The following is a 21,403-nucleotide window of genomic DNA, read 5'->3' on the forward strand; positions in this document are numbered from 1 at the left end:
TGTCCGTCCAGTCAGACATATTCACACCCTCTCGACCGTCTGTGTTTGTCCTTGGGACTGTCCGTCCAGTCAGACATATTCACACCCTCTCGACCATCTGTGTTTGCCCTTGGGACTGTCTGCCCAGTCACACACTCAGACATATTCACACCCTCTCGACCGTCTGTGTTTGTCCTTGGGACTGTCTGCCCAGTCAGACATATTCACACCCTCTCGACCGTCTGTTTGTCCTTGGGACTGTCTGCCCACTCAGACATATTCACACCCTCTCGACCGTCTGTGTTTGTCCTTGGGACTGCCCGTCCAGTCAGACATATTCACACCCTCTCGACCGTTTGTGTTTGTCCTTGCATATGTGGAATGACAGTTTCACAGCCGGCTCAAACACCACTTTGCGTTGCACCACTTTTAAAATGGTGTTTAACAACGGTGAAAACAGTTTGGTGAAAACAGTTTGGAGAACACTGTCTGTGTGTGGGTGTGTTCCTTTCCACAGGCAAATCAAACCGGGCTTTGTCTGGGGAACATTGTTCCAGTCCTTCACTACTTCCTGTAAAAACAATTAACTGCTCCATTTACACAAGGCCCCATCAGATAGACACTGATGTCATGTTAGATCACTTTATTGCCAAGCCCTCTCTCTCTCTCTCTCTCTCTCTCTCTCTCTCTCTCTCTCTCTCACTCACTCACTCACTCACTCACTCACTCACTCACTCACTCACTCACTCACTCACTCACTCACTCACTCACTCACTCACTCACTCACTCACTCACTCACTCACTCACTCACTCACTCACTCACTCACTCACTCACTCACTCACTCACTCACTCACTCACTCACTCACTCACTCACTCACTCACTCACTCACTCACTCACTCACTCGCATATATCTACCTGGTCCAGTGTCAGTCAGTCTGATGCAGCTCTGTCCTGCTGTGCTTTCCCCATCACTCCCACACTCACAGCCTCATAGTCACCAGGGATGATGGGCAACAGCCATCTCTGTCCAGTTCCTCCTCTGTTTGGGAAGTCAATTGGTTATATAACAGGGTCTCCAGTGTCAGACCTGTGCTTTGGATTACTGTGTGTACTAGAGTGATTCACTGGCTACCTGTGAACATAACATGTATGAAATGTGAGTTCAGCTTTCCTGCTCTTTCGCTGCCAAGTGCCGACACAATATTTGCACAGTAGTAGTTGTGTACCGTAATTTCTGGACTATTAAGCGCACCTGAATATAAACCGCACCCACTGAATAAAAAAAATATGTATTCTGTACATAAATAAGCTGCAAATGTCTATAAGCCGCAGGTGCCTACCGGTACATTGAAACAAATGAACTTTACACAGCCTTTAAACGAAACACGGCTTGTAACATAAATAAATAGGCTTTTAAATGAAACACGGCTTGTTACAAAAAATAAAAAAATAGCAGTAAACAGTAGCCTACCAAGAAAGTCATTGGTCACCATCTTCCTCCTCCTGTGCACTGAAACCACTGAAGTCATCTCCTTCGGTGTCGGAGTTGAATAGCCTCAGAATTGCTTCATCCGATGTTGGATCGCTGCCCTCTTCAATACGCAGCAGTCCAGCCTTTCGAAACCCGTTGATGATAGTGGATGTTTTGACAATGCTCCACGCTGTCAGCAGCTCTATTTCCTTTTCCAACAGCCTGATCGATCGCCTTCAACTTGAAAGCTGCATCAAATGCATTTCTCTGTGTCTTTGCCATGATGAGAGACAAAATGACTACCGTAATCAGAATGATGGGAAGTTATGAGCGCGCTCGATTTACGTCACATGTGACTGTGCTCAGTTTTTTGGTGGCATGAATCTTGTGAAAGCAGGAAAAATCCATAAATTAGCCGCGTCATTGTATAAGCCGCGAGGTACAAAGCGTGGGAAAAAAGTAGCGGCTTATAGTCCGGAAATTACGGTATTCTGTCTGTAGTATGGCCTGTCTGTTCAGGGCCATCTCTAGCCTTTTGTGGGCCCTAAGCAAGATTTGTTTGGGGGCCCCCCACCTCGCGGGCAAAACATTTTAGTGACCCCCCTCTTGACGGTTGAGAGAAGTACATTTCCTGCAATTCTACATGTTGCCATGGGGCAGAGAGAACTGCAATTCTACATGTTGCCATGGGGCAGAGAGAACTGCAATTCTACATGTTGCCATGGGGCAGAGAGAACTGCAATTCTACATGTTGCCATGGGGCAGAGAGAACTGCAATTCTACATGTTGCCATGGGGCAGAGAGAACTGCAATTCTACATGTTGCCATGGGGCAGAGAGAACTGCAATTCTACATGTTGCCATGGGGCAGAGAGAACTGCAATTCTACATGTTGCCATGGGGCAGAGAGAACTGCAATTCTACATGTTGCCATGGGGCAGAGAGAACTGCAATTCTACATGTTGCCATGGGGCAGAGAGAACTGCAATTCTACATGTTGCCATGGGGCAGAGAGAACTGCAATTCTACATGTTGCCATGGGGCAGAGAGAACTGCAATTCTACATGTTGCCATGTGGCAGAGAGAACTGCAATTCTACATGTTGCCATGGGGCAGAGAGAACTGCAATTCTACATGTTGCCATGAGGCAGAGAGAACTGTAATTCTACATGTTGCCATGGGGTGGAGAGATTTTTACAGTTTTAAAGCATATTTCCTGCAGTTCTACACATGTTGAAATGAATGATGCCATGTTAACATGATAGTCATTCTCACTCAGATAGGCTAACAAAATCATTGGGGGCCCTCTGGAGCTCAGGCCCCATGGGCATGTTCCCCTGTGTGCCCGGTCAGGATACGACCATGTTTACCAGAAGTGTAAATAGCTAGCTAAACTAACTACCAATTAAAACATTGTTTTCTGACATGGATAGTTGAGTGACTGACAGTGACTGACATAAAGAGAGAAAATGCTGATGCACAACCAAATGTTCTGTTTTTATCTCTGTGTCTGTAGTTACTGGCCGTAGAGGAGAGGCTGAGCCCCCAGGTGTTGTCTGCTCTAGAGGAAGACTCTCAGCTGTCCAGACTACTGGCCTGTCGCTCTCTGTCCACCCTGCTCAAACTGATAGGACCCAGTCTCCACCCAGATGCCCTGAACAACATCTACCCTGGTACTGTACTGGTGTCTCCCTCTGTGTATCCTGTCTTTGTTAGAGCAAACATGTCTTTCTCTCCTCTCTTGCCCACAGTATGCCTATCTTTCATTCTCTCTCCTTCTCTCTCTTTGTTCCTCTCTATCCTCTCTCATTCCCTCTGTCACTGACACACACATTTTTTCTACATCTTTCTAGAATGCATCAATGATTGTTTATGATCCTATATAAATAGATTTAGACATTCTAATTTAGTCATTCTAATTTGTTCCCCTCCTGCTCTCTGTTTGTGTCTGTGTGTCTCCTATCTTTGCGTGTCTCTGGGTTCTTTCATAAATGTGTGTGTGTGTGTGTGTGCGTCCGTTCTCAGAGGTGCTGAAGCGTCTGGATGACAGCAGTGAGGAGGTGAGGGGCGTGGCCCTCAGGGCTCTGGGCCTATGGCTTGCCTCACTGGGGAAAGACTACAACTCCCAGCTCTACAATCAACACCTGGAGGTCCTGTTCCAGCAGCTGCTGCTGCACCTGGACGACCCAGACAGCCACGTGCAGGACACTGTGCTTGGTGAGACTCACAATACCACATTGGTCCAATCCTAAGTCAACCCTTAGACCAGGAAGAGGAGTCATGACAACCCTTAGACCAGGAAGAGGAGTCATGACAACCCTTAGACCAGGAAGAGGAGTCATGACAACCCTTAGACCAGGAAGAGGGGCCATGACAACCCTTAGACCAGGAAGAGGGGCCATGACAACCCTTAGACCAGGAAGAGGGGCCATGACAACCCTTAGACCAGGAAGAGGGGCCATGACAACCCTTAGACCAGGAAGAGGGGCCATGACAACCCTTAGACCAGGAAGAGGGGCCATGACAACCCTTAGACCAGGAAGAGGGGCCATGACAACCCTTAGACCAGGAAGAGGGGCCATGACAACCCTTAGACCAGGAAGAGGGGCCATGACAACCCTTAGACCAGGAAGAGGGGCCGGGCCATGACAACCCTTAGACCAGGAAGAAGAGTCATGACAACCCTTAGACCAGGAAGAGGGGCCATGATGGAAAAGATGGTATGGAGGAGAAACAGATGAGATTGGAAGACATGAGATGTTGATAAAGAACACAGATACCATGATGATGGTGATGATAGCTAGTGAACATGAGATGTTGATAAAGAACACAGACACCATGATGATGGTGATGATAGCTAGTGAACATGAGATGTTGATAAAGAACACATATACCATGATGATGGTGATGATAGCTAGTGAACATGAGATGTTGATAAAGAACACAGATACCATGATGATGGTGATGATAGCTAGTGAACATGAGATGTTGATAAAGAACACAGATACCATGATGATGGTGATGATAGCTAGTGAACATGAGATGTTGATAAAGAACACAGATACCATGATGGTGGTGATGATAGCTAGTGAACATGAGATGTTGATAAAGAACACATATACCATGATGATGGTGATGATAGCTAGTGAACATGAGATGTTGATAAAGAACACAGATACCATGGTGATGATAGCTAGTGAACATGAGATGTTGATAAAGAACACATATACCATGATGATGGTGATGATAGCTAGTGAACATGAGATGTTGATAAAGAACACAGATACCATGATGATGGTGATGATAGCTAGTGAACATGAGATGTTGATAAAGAACACAGATACCATGATGATGGTGATGATAGCTAGTGAACATGAGATGTTGATAAAGAACACAGATACCATGATGATGGTGATGATAGCTAGTGAACATGAGATGTTGATAAAGAACACAGCTACCATGATGGTGGTGATGATAGCTATTGAACATGAAATGTTGATATAGAACACAGATACCATGGTGATAGCTAGTGAACATGAGATGTTGATAAAGAACACAGATACCATGATGATGGTGATGATAGCTAGTGAACATGAGATGTTGATAAAGAACACAGATACCATGATGATGGTGATGATAGCTAGTGAACATGAGATGTTGATAAAGAACACAGCTACCATGATGGTGGTGATGATAGCTATTGAACATGAAATGTTGATATAGAACACAGATACCATGGTGATGATAGCTAGTGAACATGAGATGTTGATAAAGAACACAGCTACCATGATGATGGTGATGATAGCTAGTGAACATGAGATGTTGATAAAGAACACAGATACCATGATGGTGGTGATGATAGCTATTGAACATGAGATGTTGATAAAGAACACAGATACCATGATGGTGGTGATGATGATAAAGAACACAGATACCATGATGATGGTGATGATAGCTAGTGAACATGAGATGTTGATAAAGAACACAGATACCATGATGGTGGTGATGATAGCTAGTGAACATGAGATGTTGATAAAGAACAAAGATACCATGATGATGGTGATGATAGCTAGTGAACATGAAGTGAGTGAATATGGCTTGATGTTGATCAGGTGGGTAGCAGTAGTGCTCATGTTTCACAGGCTCTGTCCTGTCTCAGTCAGAGTTTAAAGAGTTGATCCCTAACAGCCCCATACACATAACCACATTGCTAGGATATCAGATCCCCCTTTTCTATCGTATCAAAGGCTATCTATCCACCTTTTCCACTCCATTCATCTTTCACGCTGACCCGTGCGAAGCCCCCCACTCCACACACACACACCACCACTCCCCTCGTCCATCACGGGGCCGGGAGTGGATCCAGAGGCAGAGGAGTGTGTGTGATTGACGCTCCGTCATCACCCCTGAAAAGCTACACAACTTCCCTTCTGGATGACAGTGAGTATATAAGCGAAGGTCCTGTTCATAAACATGATTTACATCCCAACCACTGAACATCCTGTGGTCAAGGTTACTGATCTGATACCCCGACACACAGCCAGAACACATAATATGAACTCTGATAAAGGTTTCAAACGGAGTGGAATCCACAGTATGGTGGCTGTTGTTGCATCAGCTCTGTCCGACGTTGTCACAAACGGCACCCTATTCCCTACACAGTCAACTACTTGGCCCTGGTCAAAAGTAGTGCACTATAAAGGGAATAGGGTGCCATTTGGGATACAGCCCCATTGATGTTCGTTTCCCTCCATATGAAGATGGGAGAATATGGTTGAATCATCAGGCGTTTGTCACAGATAATCAAGGAGGAGCCTCCATGAGAAGCAGAGTGAAACTCCAGCAGTTTTCTCAGCTAAGGCCCCACATCCACACTACAGGAAACACACTCAGACCTTCTGCCAATAAATAACACACACACACACAAAGACAGATACTCATGCACACGTGTACACACACACAAATAGCCATGAAACCACAGAACCGTCAAACCCTGTCGGAAAACACCAGGCATGAGAGGGGGAAGAGACAGGGAGGAAAGGGGTGAAAGAGGGATGAGAGAGAGATGAAAGAGAGGGGGATAACATGGAGTGGCTGTGTGGAAAGATGAGGGAGAGGGGTCTCCATGTGGTTGTGATTAGGGGGTTGTTCTCCTGGGTAGAGTGGGGGCTGGAGGCTCACATTATCCCGCTAAGGGCTGCCTATCCTGGGTGTGAGGGTACAGGGATTGGGTGTAGAGGGTTGGGGTTGATAACAGGTTTTGGGGTCAATTCCATGTCAATTCAGTCAGTTCAAGGGGTGAGTTTAAATTCCAATTGCAGTGTCCCTCAGAAAAAAATTAATGGAATTGACCCCAACCCTGGTCGATTGATACAGCCAGTAGGAAGGGAGGTTAGCGGTGCCTCTGTGTGTGTGATATGCACATGTGCGCTGCTCTGCTGTAAACGTGTGTGGAGATGAGCTCACCCAGTGCTGACTGATAGCTGTGTCGTACCCCCGTACCCATAACCACAATCCTCCCCACAAATCTGGAGACATTCTTTGTCTCATGTCTGTGTTTGAAGCTTTTTTCCTCCTTCCGTCTCTCTTTCTTCCTTTCTTTCCTGCTTCTATTCTTTTATTCTTGATCCCATTCTTATATGGTTCTTGAATTTCAAAGTCAACTCCCAAGAGCTTGATGTCTGCTGCTCCTCTGACAGTATGATGGACAGTACTGCCACTCCTCCCTCTCTCCCCCTCTCTCATCCCTCTTTCCCTGTTCCCATAATTCCTTCCTCCCATAATCCCACAGCCCTGGCAGCGCGGCTACTGCTCCACACACACACACACACACACACACCCCATGGTTGGCACACGTTCAGGGGAATCACCGGATCCCCTCTCATCACAAGTCATCATTGTTCTCCTTTGTTCAAAAGAGCTCAGAGAAAGAAAAAAACACTATTTATATACACAAGTCGCAAAAATCCCCCCTGGTCACCACTTGAGGAACAAAGCGGATTCCGAGGTGTATCGAATGCTGACTTGACGTGAACTAACTCATCCCAACTGACAGGAGTATCAACACTGTACAGCTTCAGTTACGCCATGCGGTTTCCTCAACACTTACTGTTGGCTCTACTTCAAGTAATTCCATAGCATCTTTATTACCATCAAATACCAGTGGTATCTGTCCTGTTGGAGTGGATGTCACTGTGGTGCAACACCCCCATCTGGTGGTGAACGTGAAGTGCTCTTTTTGTAGGGACTATTCACTCTTTATTTCACCTTTTATTTAACCAGGCCAGTTGAGAACAAGTTCTCATTTACAACTGTGACCTGGCCAAGATAAAGCAAAGCAGTGCGACAAAAACATCAACACAGAGTTACACATAAACAAACGTACAGTCAATAACACAATAGAAAAATCTATGTACAGTGTGTGCAAATATAGAAGAGTAGGGAGGTAAGGCAATAAATAGGCAATAGAGGGGAAATAATTACAATTTCATATTAATACTGGAGTGATGGATGTGCAGATGAAGATGTGCAAGTACCGATACTGGGGTGCAAAAGAGCAAGTAATGATATGGGGATGAGGTAGTTGGGTGTGCTATTTACAGATTGTCTATGTACAGGTACAGTGATCGGTAGCTGCTCTGACAGCCATTGTCTGACAGACAGTTCCAGTCATTGGCAGCAGAGAACTGGAAGGAAAGGCGGCCAAAGGAAGTGTTGGCTTTGGGGATGACCAGTGAAATATACCTGCTGGAGCGCGTGCTACGGGTGGGTGTTTCTATGGTGACAAGTGAGCTGAGATAAGGCGGGGCTTTACCTAGCAAAGACTTATAGATGACCTGGAGCCAGTGGGTTTGGCAACTAATATGTACTGAGGGCCAGCCAACGAGAGCATACAGGTTGCAATGGTGGGTAGTATATGGGGCTTTGGTGACAAAATGAATGGAACTGTGATAGACTACATCCAGTTTTCTGAGTAGAGTGTTGGAGGCTATTTTGTAAATGACATCGCCGAAGTCAAGGATCGGTAGGATAGTCAGTTTTACGAGGGTATGTTTGGCAGCATGAGTGAAGGAGGCTTTATTGCGAAATAGGCAGCCGATTTTAGATTTAATTTTGGATTGGAGATGCTTGATGTGAGTCTGGAAGGAGAGTTTACAATCTAACCAGACACCTAGGTATTTGTAGTTGTCCACATATTCTAAGTCAGAACTGTCCAGAGTAGTGATGCTAGTCAGGCGGGAGGGTGTGGGCAGCGATCGGTTGAAGAGCATGCACTTAGTTTTACTAGCATTTAAAAGCAGTTGGAGGCCATGGAAGGAGTGTTGTATGGCGTTGAAGCTCGTTTGTAGGTTTGTTAACACAGTGTCCAAAGAAGGGCCAGAAGTATACAGAATGGTGTCGTCTTCATAGAGGTGGATCAGAGAATCACCAGCAGCAAGAGCGACTTCATTCATATATACAGAGAAAAGAGTCGGCCCGAGAACTTAACCCTGTGGCACCCCCATAGAGACTGCCAAAGGCCCTCTGATTTGACACACTGAACTCTGACAAGTAGTTAGTGAACCAGGCGAGGCAGTCATTTGAGAAATGTGGGAGCAAACGGTACATATAGGAACAAACATAATACTGTAGAGCAAAGGTGTACATTAGACCACAAACAGAAAGAGGACAGGAAACCAAAGATTAAACAGACGTAAGTGTAATGGCCGAAGCCATATGTGCCTTAAAGTGCATAAGGGCAAAGAGGAGGAGGTGACCCTTAAATACATGATCTATTATGGAAAAAGCAGGACACCATAATAAAGATTAGATAGAGAGGAACAAACATAAGTGCTTAGGGTAAGATAGACATAATAATTAATTTTAGGACACCAGAGGGTCCTGCCACCATTGTAATCTAATCAAGAGCGGATACAGGCGTTATTGGGCATGAACATGGAGGAAGCCTGAACTGAAAGATAATGGTGGCCGATGACTTGAGGGAAGTAAATTCATTAACATATGGAATGGACTCATTTATTTATTTTATTTTATTTTAACTTTATTTGACCAGGTAGGCAAGTTGAGAACAAGTTCTCATTTACAATTGCGACCTGGCCAAGATAAAGCAAAGCAGTTCGACAGATACAACGACACAGAGTTACACATGGAGTAAAACAAACATACAGTCAATAATGCAGTATAAACAAGTCTATATACAATGTGAGCAAATGAGGTGAGAAGGGAGGTAAAGGCAAAAAAGGCCATGGTGGCAAAGTAAATACAATATAGCAAGTAAAACACTGGAATGGTAGTTTTGAAATGGAAGAATGTGCAAAGTAGAAATAAAAATAATGGGGTGCAAAGGAGCAAAATGTATTAATTAATTAAATACAGTTGGGAAAGAGGTAGTTGTTTGGGCTAAATTATAGATGGGCTATGTACAGGTGCAGTAATCTGTGAGCTGCTCTAACAGTTGGTGCTTAAAGCTAGTGAGGGAGATAAGTGTTTCCAGTTTCAGAGATTTTTGTAGTTCGTTCCAGTCATTGGCAGCAGAGAACTGGAAGGAGAGGCGGCCAAAGAAAGAATACTGGATATACTGTGTGTGTATAAATACAGAGCCAGTGCTCTGGGAAAGTGTGTGTTCCGGGGACCATCTAGGCTTCTGATATGTATGTATTAAAAGCCTATATTGAATTCACAAGTTGTTGTAAGTGTTATATTTTGAAACGATTCTCCACGACACAAACCAAGGCTGTTGAGTCTGCCGATAAGAATACGGTGATTGACAGAGTCGAAAGCCTTGGCCGGGACGATGAAGACGGCTGCACAGTACTGTCTTTTATCGGTGGTGGTTATGATATCGTTTAGGACCTTGAGCGTGGCTGAGGTGCACCCATGACCAGCTCGGAAACCAGATTGCATAGTGGAGAAGGTACGGTGCGATTCGAAATGGTCGCTGATCTGTTTGTTAACTTGGCTTTTGTGGATTTTAGAAAGGCAGGGCAGGATGGATATAGGCCTATAACAGTTTGGGTCTAGAGTCTCACCCGCTTTGAAGAGGGGGATGACCGCGGCAGCTTTCCAATCTTTGGGGATCTCAGGCGATACGAAAGAGGTTGAATAGGCTAGTAATAGGGGTTGCAACAATTTCGGTGGATGGGATTGGCCAGGCAGTCCATCAACAGGAACAATATGTTGTTACTGAACTGGATAATGGATTTTGGGTTTGGGGTCTGCATTTTACATTGGGTACCAGGTCTCTACATCACCTTCGATCTGCCTCCACCCGAGAGAGAAGCCCAAGAAGGTGGGGGTGTTTGTTGATTATGAGGAGGGCAAGGTCTCATTTTGCAATGTGGAGAACAGGTCTTATCTTCAGTTTCACTGGATGTGACTTCACTGAAAAAACTCTGCCTTCTTCAACCCCGGTGGTAATATTGATTGTGGTAACTCTGCTTCATTGGACATCTCCCTTGTCAATCACTCAGACTGAGAACGGTATTGTGTACAAAAGTAACAAGTACAGAAATGTTGCCCAAAATTACTATTCAAATCAATGAATAGTTGCAAATATTCTCTGGTGGTTTCTTCACTTTCAGTCCTCATAAATACAATTATATTGAATCAAATTATTAATTTCCAATGAATGATTGCAGCTAGTGACAATAATCCACCCCAATATCTTGACTTTGTTATTGTGTTGAATTCATTTGTGTGGAGTTCCTCAAGGTATTCGACATGTGTGTGTGTGTGTGTGTGTGTGTGTGTGAGAGAGAGGGATAATCTACTGTCACTTATTTGTGTGTGTCCATTTCCACTTAACCCCTGACTGTCTCATGTCTGTCTGTGTGTCCAGAGGTCCTGAAGACCGGCAGTGGCGTCCACCCAGCCCTCCTTAAGCAGGAAGTGGAAGCGGTGAGGGACAAACAGCGCACCCCTGTCTACTGTGACCAACTGCTCCAGCACATCCACTCTCTTTACAAGGATACGGTGTAGAGATGCATAGTACTGGAAAGATCTACTGATGTGACAATACTGGTCAAATGAAGATCCTATATCTGTATATAATCTAGACATCATATAGATTATATTTCTATGGCATACCAAGAAAAGTAAACCTGGAACTGCAACTCTCACAAATGGTCATGTCCGTCATGGACTCTCTCTCACACACACACATACAGTATATACACACACAGCTGTCACTAAGAGAGTGATGCAATGATATGGGCATCCCCAGATATGACTTGACACATTGTATCTGTGTATCTAACAGCTCTAAGGCAGGTATCTATTTGTTTTACCCTGTACAACAAGACTATTGTCCAACTGCTTAGGTTTCTCTTAGAGCTCAAAACTGTTACCCTTTTTCAAATCTACCCCAGAACACATGGTTGTACTCTGTGATTTTGTTTGTTCGTTACTATGCTTTTTAATTGGTTTCTCAATGTTGATTGTTGATATTTCATTCTGTTGTGCCTTGATTTCTAGACTGAATTGACTGTTTATCTTTGATAAATATAATACATTTTCACTAAGTGCACTGTGGTTTGCTTTCTTTTGTAATGTGTGGTCACACTAGTGTTCCAAATGGCATACAGGGGAGGGGCATTCACGTTGTCATGCAGGGTTCTAAAAACATTTTATCTGTGACTTACTCAGTGGCCAGTTTATTAGGTACATCCATCTAGTACTGGGTCAGACACCCCTTTGCCTCCAGAACAGCAGGAATTCTTTGGGGAATGGAAATGTTGCTCAATTGGTATCAAGGGACCTAACATGTGCCAGGAAAACATTCCCCACACCATTACACCTCCGCCACCAGCCTGTACCGTTGACACCAGGCAGGATGGGGCCATGGACTCATGCTGCTTACGTCAAATCCTGACTAGGCTGTCAGCATGACGCAACAGGAACTGGGATTCGGCGGATCAGGCAATGTTTTTCCACCACTCAGTTGTCCAATGTTGGTGATCATGTGCCCACTGGAGCCATTTCTTCATGTTTTTAGCTGATAGGAGTGGAACCCGGCGGTGTTGTCTGCTGCAATAGTGCATCTGTGACAAGGACCAACGAGTTGTGCGTTCTGAGATGCCGTTCTGCACACCACTGTTGTACTGCGCCATTATTTGTCTGTTGTGGCCCGCCTGTTAGCTTGCGCGATTCTTGACATTCTCCTTCGAACTCTCAAAAACAAGCTGTTTTTTCCTTCAGGACTGCCGCTGACTAGATGTATTTTAGTTTTTTCGCACCATTCTCCGGTAAACCCTAGACTGTCATGCATGAAAATCTCAGGAGGCCCGACGTTTCTGAGATGCTGGAATTGGCGTGCCCGGCACCAACGATCAAACCACGCTCAAAGTCACTTGTTTTGCCCATTCTAAAGTTCAATCAAACAGTAACTGAATGCCTCAATGCCTGTCTGCCTGCTTTATATACAGTGGCAATTTTAGCATGTAAATCTTGGTGGGGCAAAACAAAAAAAAGTGATGCATTCCAGCAAAGCCACTACACATACAACACTAAACAATACATGAATTGCACTATAATGGTGACACACGGTGCCCACAAACTGTTAGGGCCGACATAAAGCTGTCCCAACAGCAGAGTCCCAACACCTTAACTGTGCTACACCTGGCTTTCAGCGGATCCTTGTCTGGCAGCGAAACAGCTCATTCAGTCTCATTTACTGCCTTTAATATTATTATTTTTTTAATATAGCTGATATGGCTGACTTGCTTAAACAAATGGGGTTTCTAATGACAATTGAGATGTACAAACTATAGCATAAGGAGGCAACAAGCGAATAAGAGGTCATCCGTAATTTCGATTTAAGACAATGAGAAAGCAACGACGGACGTAGTCAATATAACTATTTGTTCAGCACATTTGAAATGTACAGCAACAAAATTCAGAACATGGACCGTTCTTACAGTATTCTCCCTGTACAACAAGTCAGAACCGTAGGATAAATAAAGGGGGCATATAAACCTACAATGAAAGCTCTTACAATATTCAATTATTAAATTTTTCTAAAACAGGTTATAGGCTGCATGTGCATCACCAGGTTAGAACTGTAGGCGAAAATAAGAGGTGAAAATAGACCAAATTATTAGGGTGAGGCACATTGAATGCCGCTTGGTTATTTGCGTGTAAAAAACAAAAACATCATATAACACTATTTGAGGTGTTAAATTAGCTTTTAATTTGACACGTCAAATAACACAATTCTATTATAGAATGTTGCGTGTGCTGAATTTGCACATGCAGCCACAAACGATGTGTTTACAAAACCGCTTTGGTGAAAATAGACCAAATTATTAGGGTGAGGCACATGGGCTACTAACAGTTTACTACACAACATACACGTATGTTTACTGTAGCTAAGAAAGTAATACTATGTCCCTTGCATATTACATCATTAATGGGGCAACATACAAGACATTTCTGGACTCACCTTATGAAGGTGTAAGATGTTGACATGATCCGTCCAATCAAAGCTACTGTACATAAGACATCATTTTAAATCATTGTATCTGTGTCCAATGACCTTGAGCCTTCTTTGAAGGGCACTTGTAATACAACTATATGGCAGGACCCAAAGGGCTGAAATTTTGGAAGTCTACCCTTCCTAAGGATGTTATACTTCATGAGTGACAGAACACTGAGCCAATCACGGCGCAATGCTCCTATTTTCTGCTGGCTCACCTCACCACCACAGAAAGCACTGAGCTAGGCTGAAACCTGCAATTTGGAGCTGCCTTACTCAAAAAAACAAAAAAGAGACCATGTGTGTATGCAGCTTTATTAACTGAATGATTTTTTTTTTTTTACATTGTTTGCAAACTGATATGTGACAAGTATTAACGCTAAAATAACATGCAAAACAGGCAAAATATATTTATTTATAAATATATATGTATTTCTTTAGGGGGGGTGCTAAAACTGTGCACCTACCCTGAATAAACTGGTCGCCACTGTTTATATACCACGGCCACATGACTCATCTGTAGGAGTGAACCATTTTCGTGAACAGGGTGGTGTACCTAATAACCTGGCCACTCAGTGTAATGTTCAGTATCTATAGATTAGTGCATAGCCACAGTCAGAAACTCTCCACTATGGCTCTAGCCATAGAAATATCATATATTTCTGTCATTCTATTCTATTGTATTTCTATGGCTCAGACTGCAGCTATCTCGAGTACAGTGTGAGCGTGGTACCCTCTCTCTCGTCTGCTCCATAGCAACGACCTCTAGATCGGTGTGTACTATGAACTAGAAACCGACTGATGCTCTCTCCTTTCAAATCTCGGATTCTGCAACATCCCATCGCAATATAATATGGTGTGTTTTTATTTTGTGAAGCTGGAGCAGTGAGTCGGCTGTGTCTGGAATTATGCGTAATTGAACTCTTCGTTTTTTTTGCTGTCTGGTAGTTACCTAAGCGCATGCATCTCGGTCTCAACTTGGAATCTCACACCAGCAAGGAACTATCATTCGGTGATCAAGTAGATCGATCAAATAAATGAGGTTTGAGAACAGTGACAGTGTATTGATTTTATCATTGGAGACATTTTAAATCAACGCTTCTAAACGATGTTACAAATTGGAGACGAAGTTTATTTCTCAGCGGTATTTCTGCTGGTTCTATTCGGGACCAGGAGCGCGATTGGAGCATCGGCCGTCACCGCATCCATTTACGTATTTATCGTGATGTTTCGGTTCCCACAAGTGCCGGCTGACCAGGCAAGTCAGGTGCTGCGGCCCACTGGCCTTGCGAGCGCCGGCGTCCCGGTTGTTGCGCACCGGGCAGGGGGACACGATGCTCCGGAGAACACCATTGCAGCGATCCGAGAGGTGAATCAAGGACAAAGTATCAGTTATCTACCCTGTCTGACCTACGTAATGCTGTAGCTGCAAATAAAATGATGAGTAGGCTTACTAGGCTATCATGATTTGATTTAGGGGCAGCAGGTAAAGTGAGCAGAGGCCGATGAAAGGCATATGACGTCCCTTGTCTGTACTGAGACATCGTTTCATATTATCAGGGGGTTTACTAAATGTTGCCCAAGATCCATGCAGAGGGAGAGCCTGTTAACTTATTTTGCCATGGTTAGTTATAGTTTAGAGTGTCTGGAACATTATTTTTGTATCTACTCTTTAATTTGAAACATATTTTGGCTAATATCTAGGCCTACTAGATCAGTACAATCCCAGTATGTTTAATAGCCTGCTGCTCCGTCTCCCCTACTCTGTCTGTCTATCCATTTCAGATCTATATCTCTCCCGTCTTTCTCCACACACCTCTCCATCCCTTCCTCCTCCCCCTGCTTCATCCTCCTCTCCTGTCCTCTAGGCCAGCAGGAATGGAGCCACAGGGGTGGAGCTGGACTTGGGCTTCACTGCAGATGGAGAGGCAGTGCTGATGCACGATGAGACGGTGGACCGCACCACCAACGGGACGGGAGCGGTGGGCACGCTGCGTCTGGCAGAGCTCAGGACGCTGGACTGCCACGGGCAAACACAGGCTTGGGTGGGCTTGGCAGGGGAGGGGAGGTTAGGGCCTGGTCCAAAAGCATTGAACTCCTGGGTCATATTCATTAGGCAGGAAATGGGCTGAAACAGGGAGGGATCAATAACAAATGCTTGTTTTTGTTTTCTGTTGCAAAACATTTTCAGTTGTATAGCCTAATGAACATGACCCTGACCTGAATGTTACGCCTTCAGTGTTAGCAGATCTAAAAAGAACACAAGTTAGTGCTTCTGCCAGGAAACCCTGATAGGGTCGGTACCTGGTGCAAACGCTTAGTAAACATGGCCCCATGTGTGATCGGTGAGTTCAGTTGGACTTCAAGCAGGACAGAGTCAGGATGACTGAAAATACACTAGTGGGGAGTGTGAACTGTGAATGGTACGAGGCCAGATATAGACCTATTGATATAGAACGGTACAAGGCCAGATATAGACCTATTGATATAGAATGGTACGAGGCCAGATATAGACCTATAGATATAGAATGGTACAAGGCCAGATATAGACCTATTGATATAGAATGGTACAAGGCCAGATATAGACCTATTGATATAGAATGGTACGAGGCCAGATATAGACCTATTGATATAGAACGGTACAAGGCCAGATATAGACCTATTGATATAGAACGGTACGAGGCCAGATATAGACCTATTGATATAGAATGGTACGAGGCCAGATATAGACCTATTGATATAGAATGGTACGAGGCCAGATATAGACCTATTGATATAGAATGGTACAAGGCCAGATATAGACCTATTGATATAGAATGGTACGAGGCCAGATATAGACCTATTGATATAGAATGGTACGAGGCCAGATATAGACCTATTGATATAGAATGGTACAAGGCCAGATATAGACCTATTGGTGGTGTCTGAAATATAGCAGCAGTACAAATGTGTGTGTCCCCGCTGGCCTTTGTGTGTCTCCAGGGAGAAGTTCAAGGGGGAGAAGGTGCCAACGCTTCAGGAGGCAGTGGAGGAATGCATCAACCACCAGCTGACCATCTTCTTTGATGTCAAAGATCAACCTGATAAGGTATCGTCCCTGTCTTGGAACAGCCCCTACTTCCTAGATACAACTGGAGATGTGAGGGGATTGGATAAAGGTTATATGGTGATGTCTCCATCTTGTCTTCTGATTGTTTAGCATATTGCTTACACTTCCAATCCTCAGTTCTTTCCAGGTGTCTAGTGGGTAGGCTATAGGGGTTGTTTCTGGACAGGGCCTCTCTAGGCAGGTAGAAGCCTTGTTATAAAGCTTTAGGACTTAGGGCTTCACTACAGTTTACACCAGGTTTTCCCAACCCTGGGCCTCCAGTACCACCAACAGTATACATGTTTATTGTAACCCTGGACAAGCACATCTGATTCAACTTGTCAACTAATCATCAAGCCCTCAATGAGTTGAATGAGGTGTGTTTGTGCAGGGCTACAAGGGAAAGGTGTACTGTTGGGGGTACTGAGGGACCAGGGTTGGGAAACACCCATATACACACTCCAGCAGCACTTTGAATGACAACCACATCACTGTAAGGTCAAATGGTAGTAAACTGAGTGTATAGGGAGATTAAGTCAGGTTAAAACCCAGCTGTTTAAGGTAGTAACATAGGAATCCCTACTACAGAGATTGGTTATAAAGAATCTCACAGCTGCCCCAGACAGTAGGTCTGAGAGGAATTCAACCCCCCTTACAATGTGACTCACTATACTTCCACCTTCCCCATATTGACAGTTTTGTAAGCGTTAGATTTGCCAAAGTCCCCTACAGACCTCATTATATATGGAGGACCAAAGCAGTCAAAAAGACAATTAAATAGTCTTGGAGCAGTTTCCCAGATACAGATTAAGCCTAATCCTGGAATAAAAAATATTTTTAATAGAGATTCTCCATTGATCTTTTTTAGTCCAGGACTAGGCTTCGTCTGTGTCCAAGAAACCTCCCTTTAGTGTTTCATAGTATTAAATCAAATCAGATTTTATTTGTCACATGCACCGAATACAACAGGTGTTGTTCACCTTACAGTGAAATGCTTACTTACAAGCCCTTAACCAACAATGCAGTTTTAAGAAAATACCTAAAGAAAAAAGTAAGAGATAAGAATAACAAATAATTACAGAGCAGCAGTAAACAATATGGGGGCTATATACAGGGGGTACCGGTACAGAGTCAATGTGCTGGGGCACCGGTTAGTCGAGGTATTTGAAGTAATATGTACATGTACGTAGAGTTATTAAAGTGACTATGCATAGATAATAACAGAGAGTCCCAATGCAGCCATTTTCATATCAATATCAAATCATTTCTGGGTAACAAATAAGTACCTTACTGTAATAGATTTCCATTCAAATAGTCAAAAAATGATTTCTCAGCCAAAAAAATGTGCTAGGACTGTCTTGATGTGGTCTGAGTTCGGAGGGGGAAACGGAAAACTAGCTGTTATTCGCAGAGAGGTTATGAACTCTCTTTGCTATTGGTCTATTAACCAATTTACCGCATGATGTCGTCACCATGGAAAGGTGAAACTCCCATCCATGCAAACCTGCTGATTAGAAGGTCTTGTGTAGATTGTATTTTCAACCAGCAACTATCAGGAAAAATCACTGATCACATGTTTTCACACTTTTACAGTGTTAGTTCCATCAGATGTTGAACAATATGATAAAACACAGGAAAAAACTGAATTTTCACTCCATTTGGGCCTTAAATAAGATGCCACTTGCTGACCATAAGATCATCATATATCACAGCCATACTCAACAGGCGGACGTGGTCCAGATCTGAACCCACAATGGGGTCAACACACTCTGGCTTTCAGTTGAGAGGTGTAATATTAGAACACACAAGGTGCCATTTAGAAACGTGGTGCATGGCTAGTTATGTCATTCACTGACAGATCTGAGAGAGCTATTTAGAACCTTTCAGAAATGTCCAGTTGATCAACAAGCCCACGTTAGCTAGGTAGGTTAGTTAGGCTATCTTGATCTTGTAGTTATCATGGCCAGATTGTGCCCAGGAGCCTTTACTTCCAGGGGCCCCCATTTAGATTTTTGTTGACTCAATCAGGGTCGGGGGGGTTGGGTCCAATAAAGACTATATCAATCCGGACCTTTGCCACAGAGGGGTGTGAAACGTTGAGGTCGCGAGGTCGGGGGGGTTGGGTCCAATAAAGACTATATCAATCCGGACCTTTGCCACAGGGGACATTTGTGTGACCGGATCTTCTCAAATAGTAGTCCTGATATATCATGTTGTCACAGACAAAGGATAAGCGCAGTGAAATGTGTTATTTTACAGGGTCAGCCATAGTGGTACGGCGCGCCTGGAACAAATTAGGGCTAAGTGCCTTGCTCAATGGTACATCGGCAGATTTGTCACCTTGTCGACTTGGGAATTCAAACCAGTGACCTTCTGGTTACTATGCCACCTGCCGCCCACATGTATTTGTGTTACACTGCATGTAGTTTGACAGTAAGTACTGTATATGTTCCTCCTCTCCACCAGGCAGCTGCAGCCCTAGGGGAGATGTACCACAAACACCCTGTCCTCTACAACTCCAGCATTGTCTGCTCCTTTCAACCTAAAGTTATCTACAAGGTCAACTTTGTAACATCTCTGGTCATTTGACATTTATGTTTGTTCGAAAACAACCTTTCAACTCAGTAACACAGAACATAGCCCAAATATATGCACAAAAACTTCTAATTAAACTATAAAATGAATTGAGACATCTATGTGCACATTTAGTCATCATCTTTTCCATTATAGTGGTGTTTTTCCTATAGTGTGCAGTTTAGCACCAGTCTGGTCCCAGGTCTGTTTGTAGTGTTTTGCCAACTCCTACAGTCATTGTCATGTTTGGCCTGTAAACAACCATTGTCCAACAGGTGTGGGTCCAGGCTTGTTACACACTGTATGGATGTGTTATAACAACACTGTTATCTGTCCTCATAACCATAACACCACCTCTGACCTCCTCATCGGTCAACTCCTCCAGATGCGTCAGGCGGACCCTGGGGTGGTCACGGCCCTGACCCACCGGCCCTGGAGCCTCAGTCGCTATGGCGATGGAACACCCCGTTCCCTGTCAGCGTGGACAAACTACTGGCTGGGAGTTCTGGATGTGCTGCTGGACTGGGCCCACCATCACCTGTTGTGGAACCTGTGTGGCGTCTCAGCCATCCTCATGCAGAAGGACTTCATCTCCCTGTGAGTAATACTAACAGCAGTGGCTCGGCCTACTGAGTTTGTTACATGGGTTGTGTTCATTGGGGAGCAAAGTGAATAAAACACTGACACTGGGGACACTACCTGGACTTTTTCAATAGGAAACTCTCATTGTTTTCAATTGCAAAGCGTTTCACTACATACAGTGTAGAGCCCTAATGAACATGGCCATGGATTGAATCACACATCATTGAGTGTTAATATCAGAGGAAGTTCAAAATTGAGACAGTTGTATCCTATTGTCAGATAACATATACGGTCTGTATTCATATAATATATTGATGTTTGTTGAAGTATTAAAACAAACATGATACCCTGACCACTGACCCAACAGGTCTCCACTCCCCTCATCTATCCCTCTCTACAGAGACTATGTCCAGTACTGGGCAGAGCGAGGGGTGGAGGTGGTGGGCTGGACCATCAACACGGCCGTGGATAAACAGTACTACCAAGACGTCCTGAAGATCAGCTACATCACTGACAGCCTGAGGGAAGACTGTGAGCCTCACTACTGACTGACACACAACACACACACAGTTCTAGACTACTACCTAACAATGTGTAGTTGTACAAGGACTCAGACTTCACTATCATAGGGAATATGAATATGGAGTATGAATGTACAGGACAGTACACATCCAATATAGCTGCATAGCAGATCATTTTCTAGTTCAGGTTGCCCCTTTTAACCAGAATAGTTTTTACTGCAAACACTCATACAAGATCATACAATGTCAACCCTCATTTGACAACTATACTACACCAACAATACCACCATAATCTCAGAAATACTCTCCTGGACCAATCATCACACCACTAAATGCAGACAATTTGCTAATTTGCCATGTTGAATAGTTCATCTTAATACAAATGTGTGCATTAAGAGATTATGCTACATTCATTAATATTGTATTAACGATATGACACTGATATAACAATGGTACAAAATACAACTCTCTTTGTTGACATGTATCTTTGATTTCTCAATGAAAACATGATGTACAATGTATCCTTTATGAAACCATGTTATTTATTGTGACTACTGCAGGCCCACTGTAAATATTGGAAAAATAAATATCCCCTGTCCTAATTTACATGCAGATTGGTGCTGAATAGTGAGTATTCTAGTGTATATGTGATTGTATTGTATGATCACTGTGTATACATGATGGGGGGACACCTTATTCTTGTTTTGTTCATATC

The 21,403-nt window shown here is 43.9% G+C and overlaps 1 protein-coding gene and 1 pseudogene across 1 annotated transcript in view; both read left to right on the top strand.

The window, feature by feature from the left end:
- The window catches only part of dnaaf5 (dynein axonemal assembly factor 5), a 66,367-nt gene extending 54,396 nt beyond the window's left edge, over positions 1–11,971 (top strand). The window contains exons 11-13 of the mRNA XM_031814170.1: positions 2,968–3,124; positions 3,477–3,668; positions 11,290–11,971. Coding sequence (XP_031670030.1) covers positions 2,968–3,124; positions 3,477–3,668; positions 11,290–11,429 — 489 coding nt within the window. The 3' untranslated portion in view covers positions 11,430–11,971. The remainder of the gene's footprint in view (positions 1–2,967; positions 3,125–3,476; positions 3,669–11,289) is intronic.
- A 2,586-nt stretch (positions 11,972–14,557) lies between these two features.
- On the top strand, positions 14,558–21,300 carry LOC109884840 (glycerophosphodiester phosphodiesterase 1-like; annotated as a pseudogene).
- The last annotated feature ends 103 nt before the right edge of the window (positions 21,301–21,403 follow it).

This window comes from Oncorhynchus kisutch, unplaced genomic scaffold (assembly GCF_002021735.2).
Source record: "Oncorhynchus kisutch isolate 150728-3 unplaced genomic scaffold, Okis_V2 Okis06b-Okis10b_hom, whole genome shotgun sequence".
Classification (NCBI taxonomy): domain Eukaryota; kingdom Metazoa; phylum Chordata; class Actinopteri; order Salmoniformes; family Salmonidae; genus Oncorhynchus; species Oncorhynchus kisutch.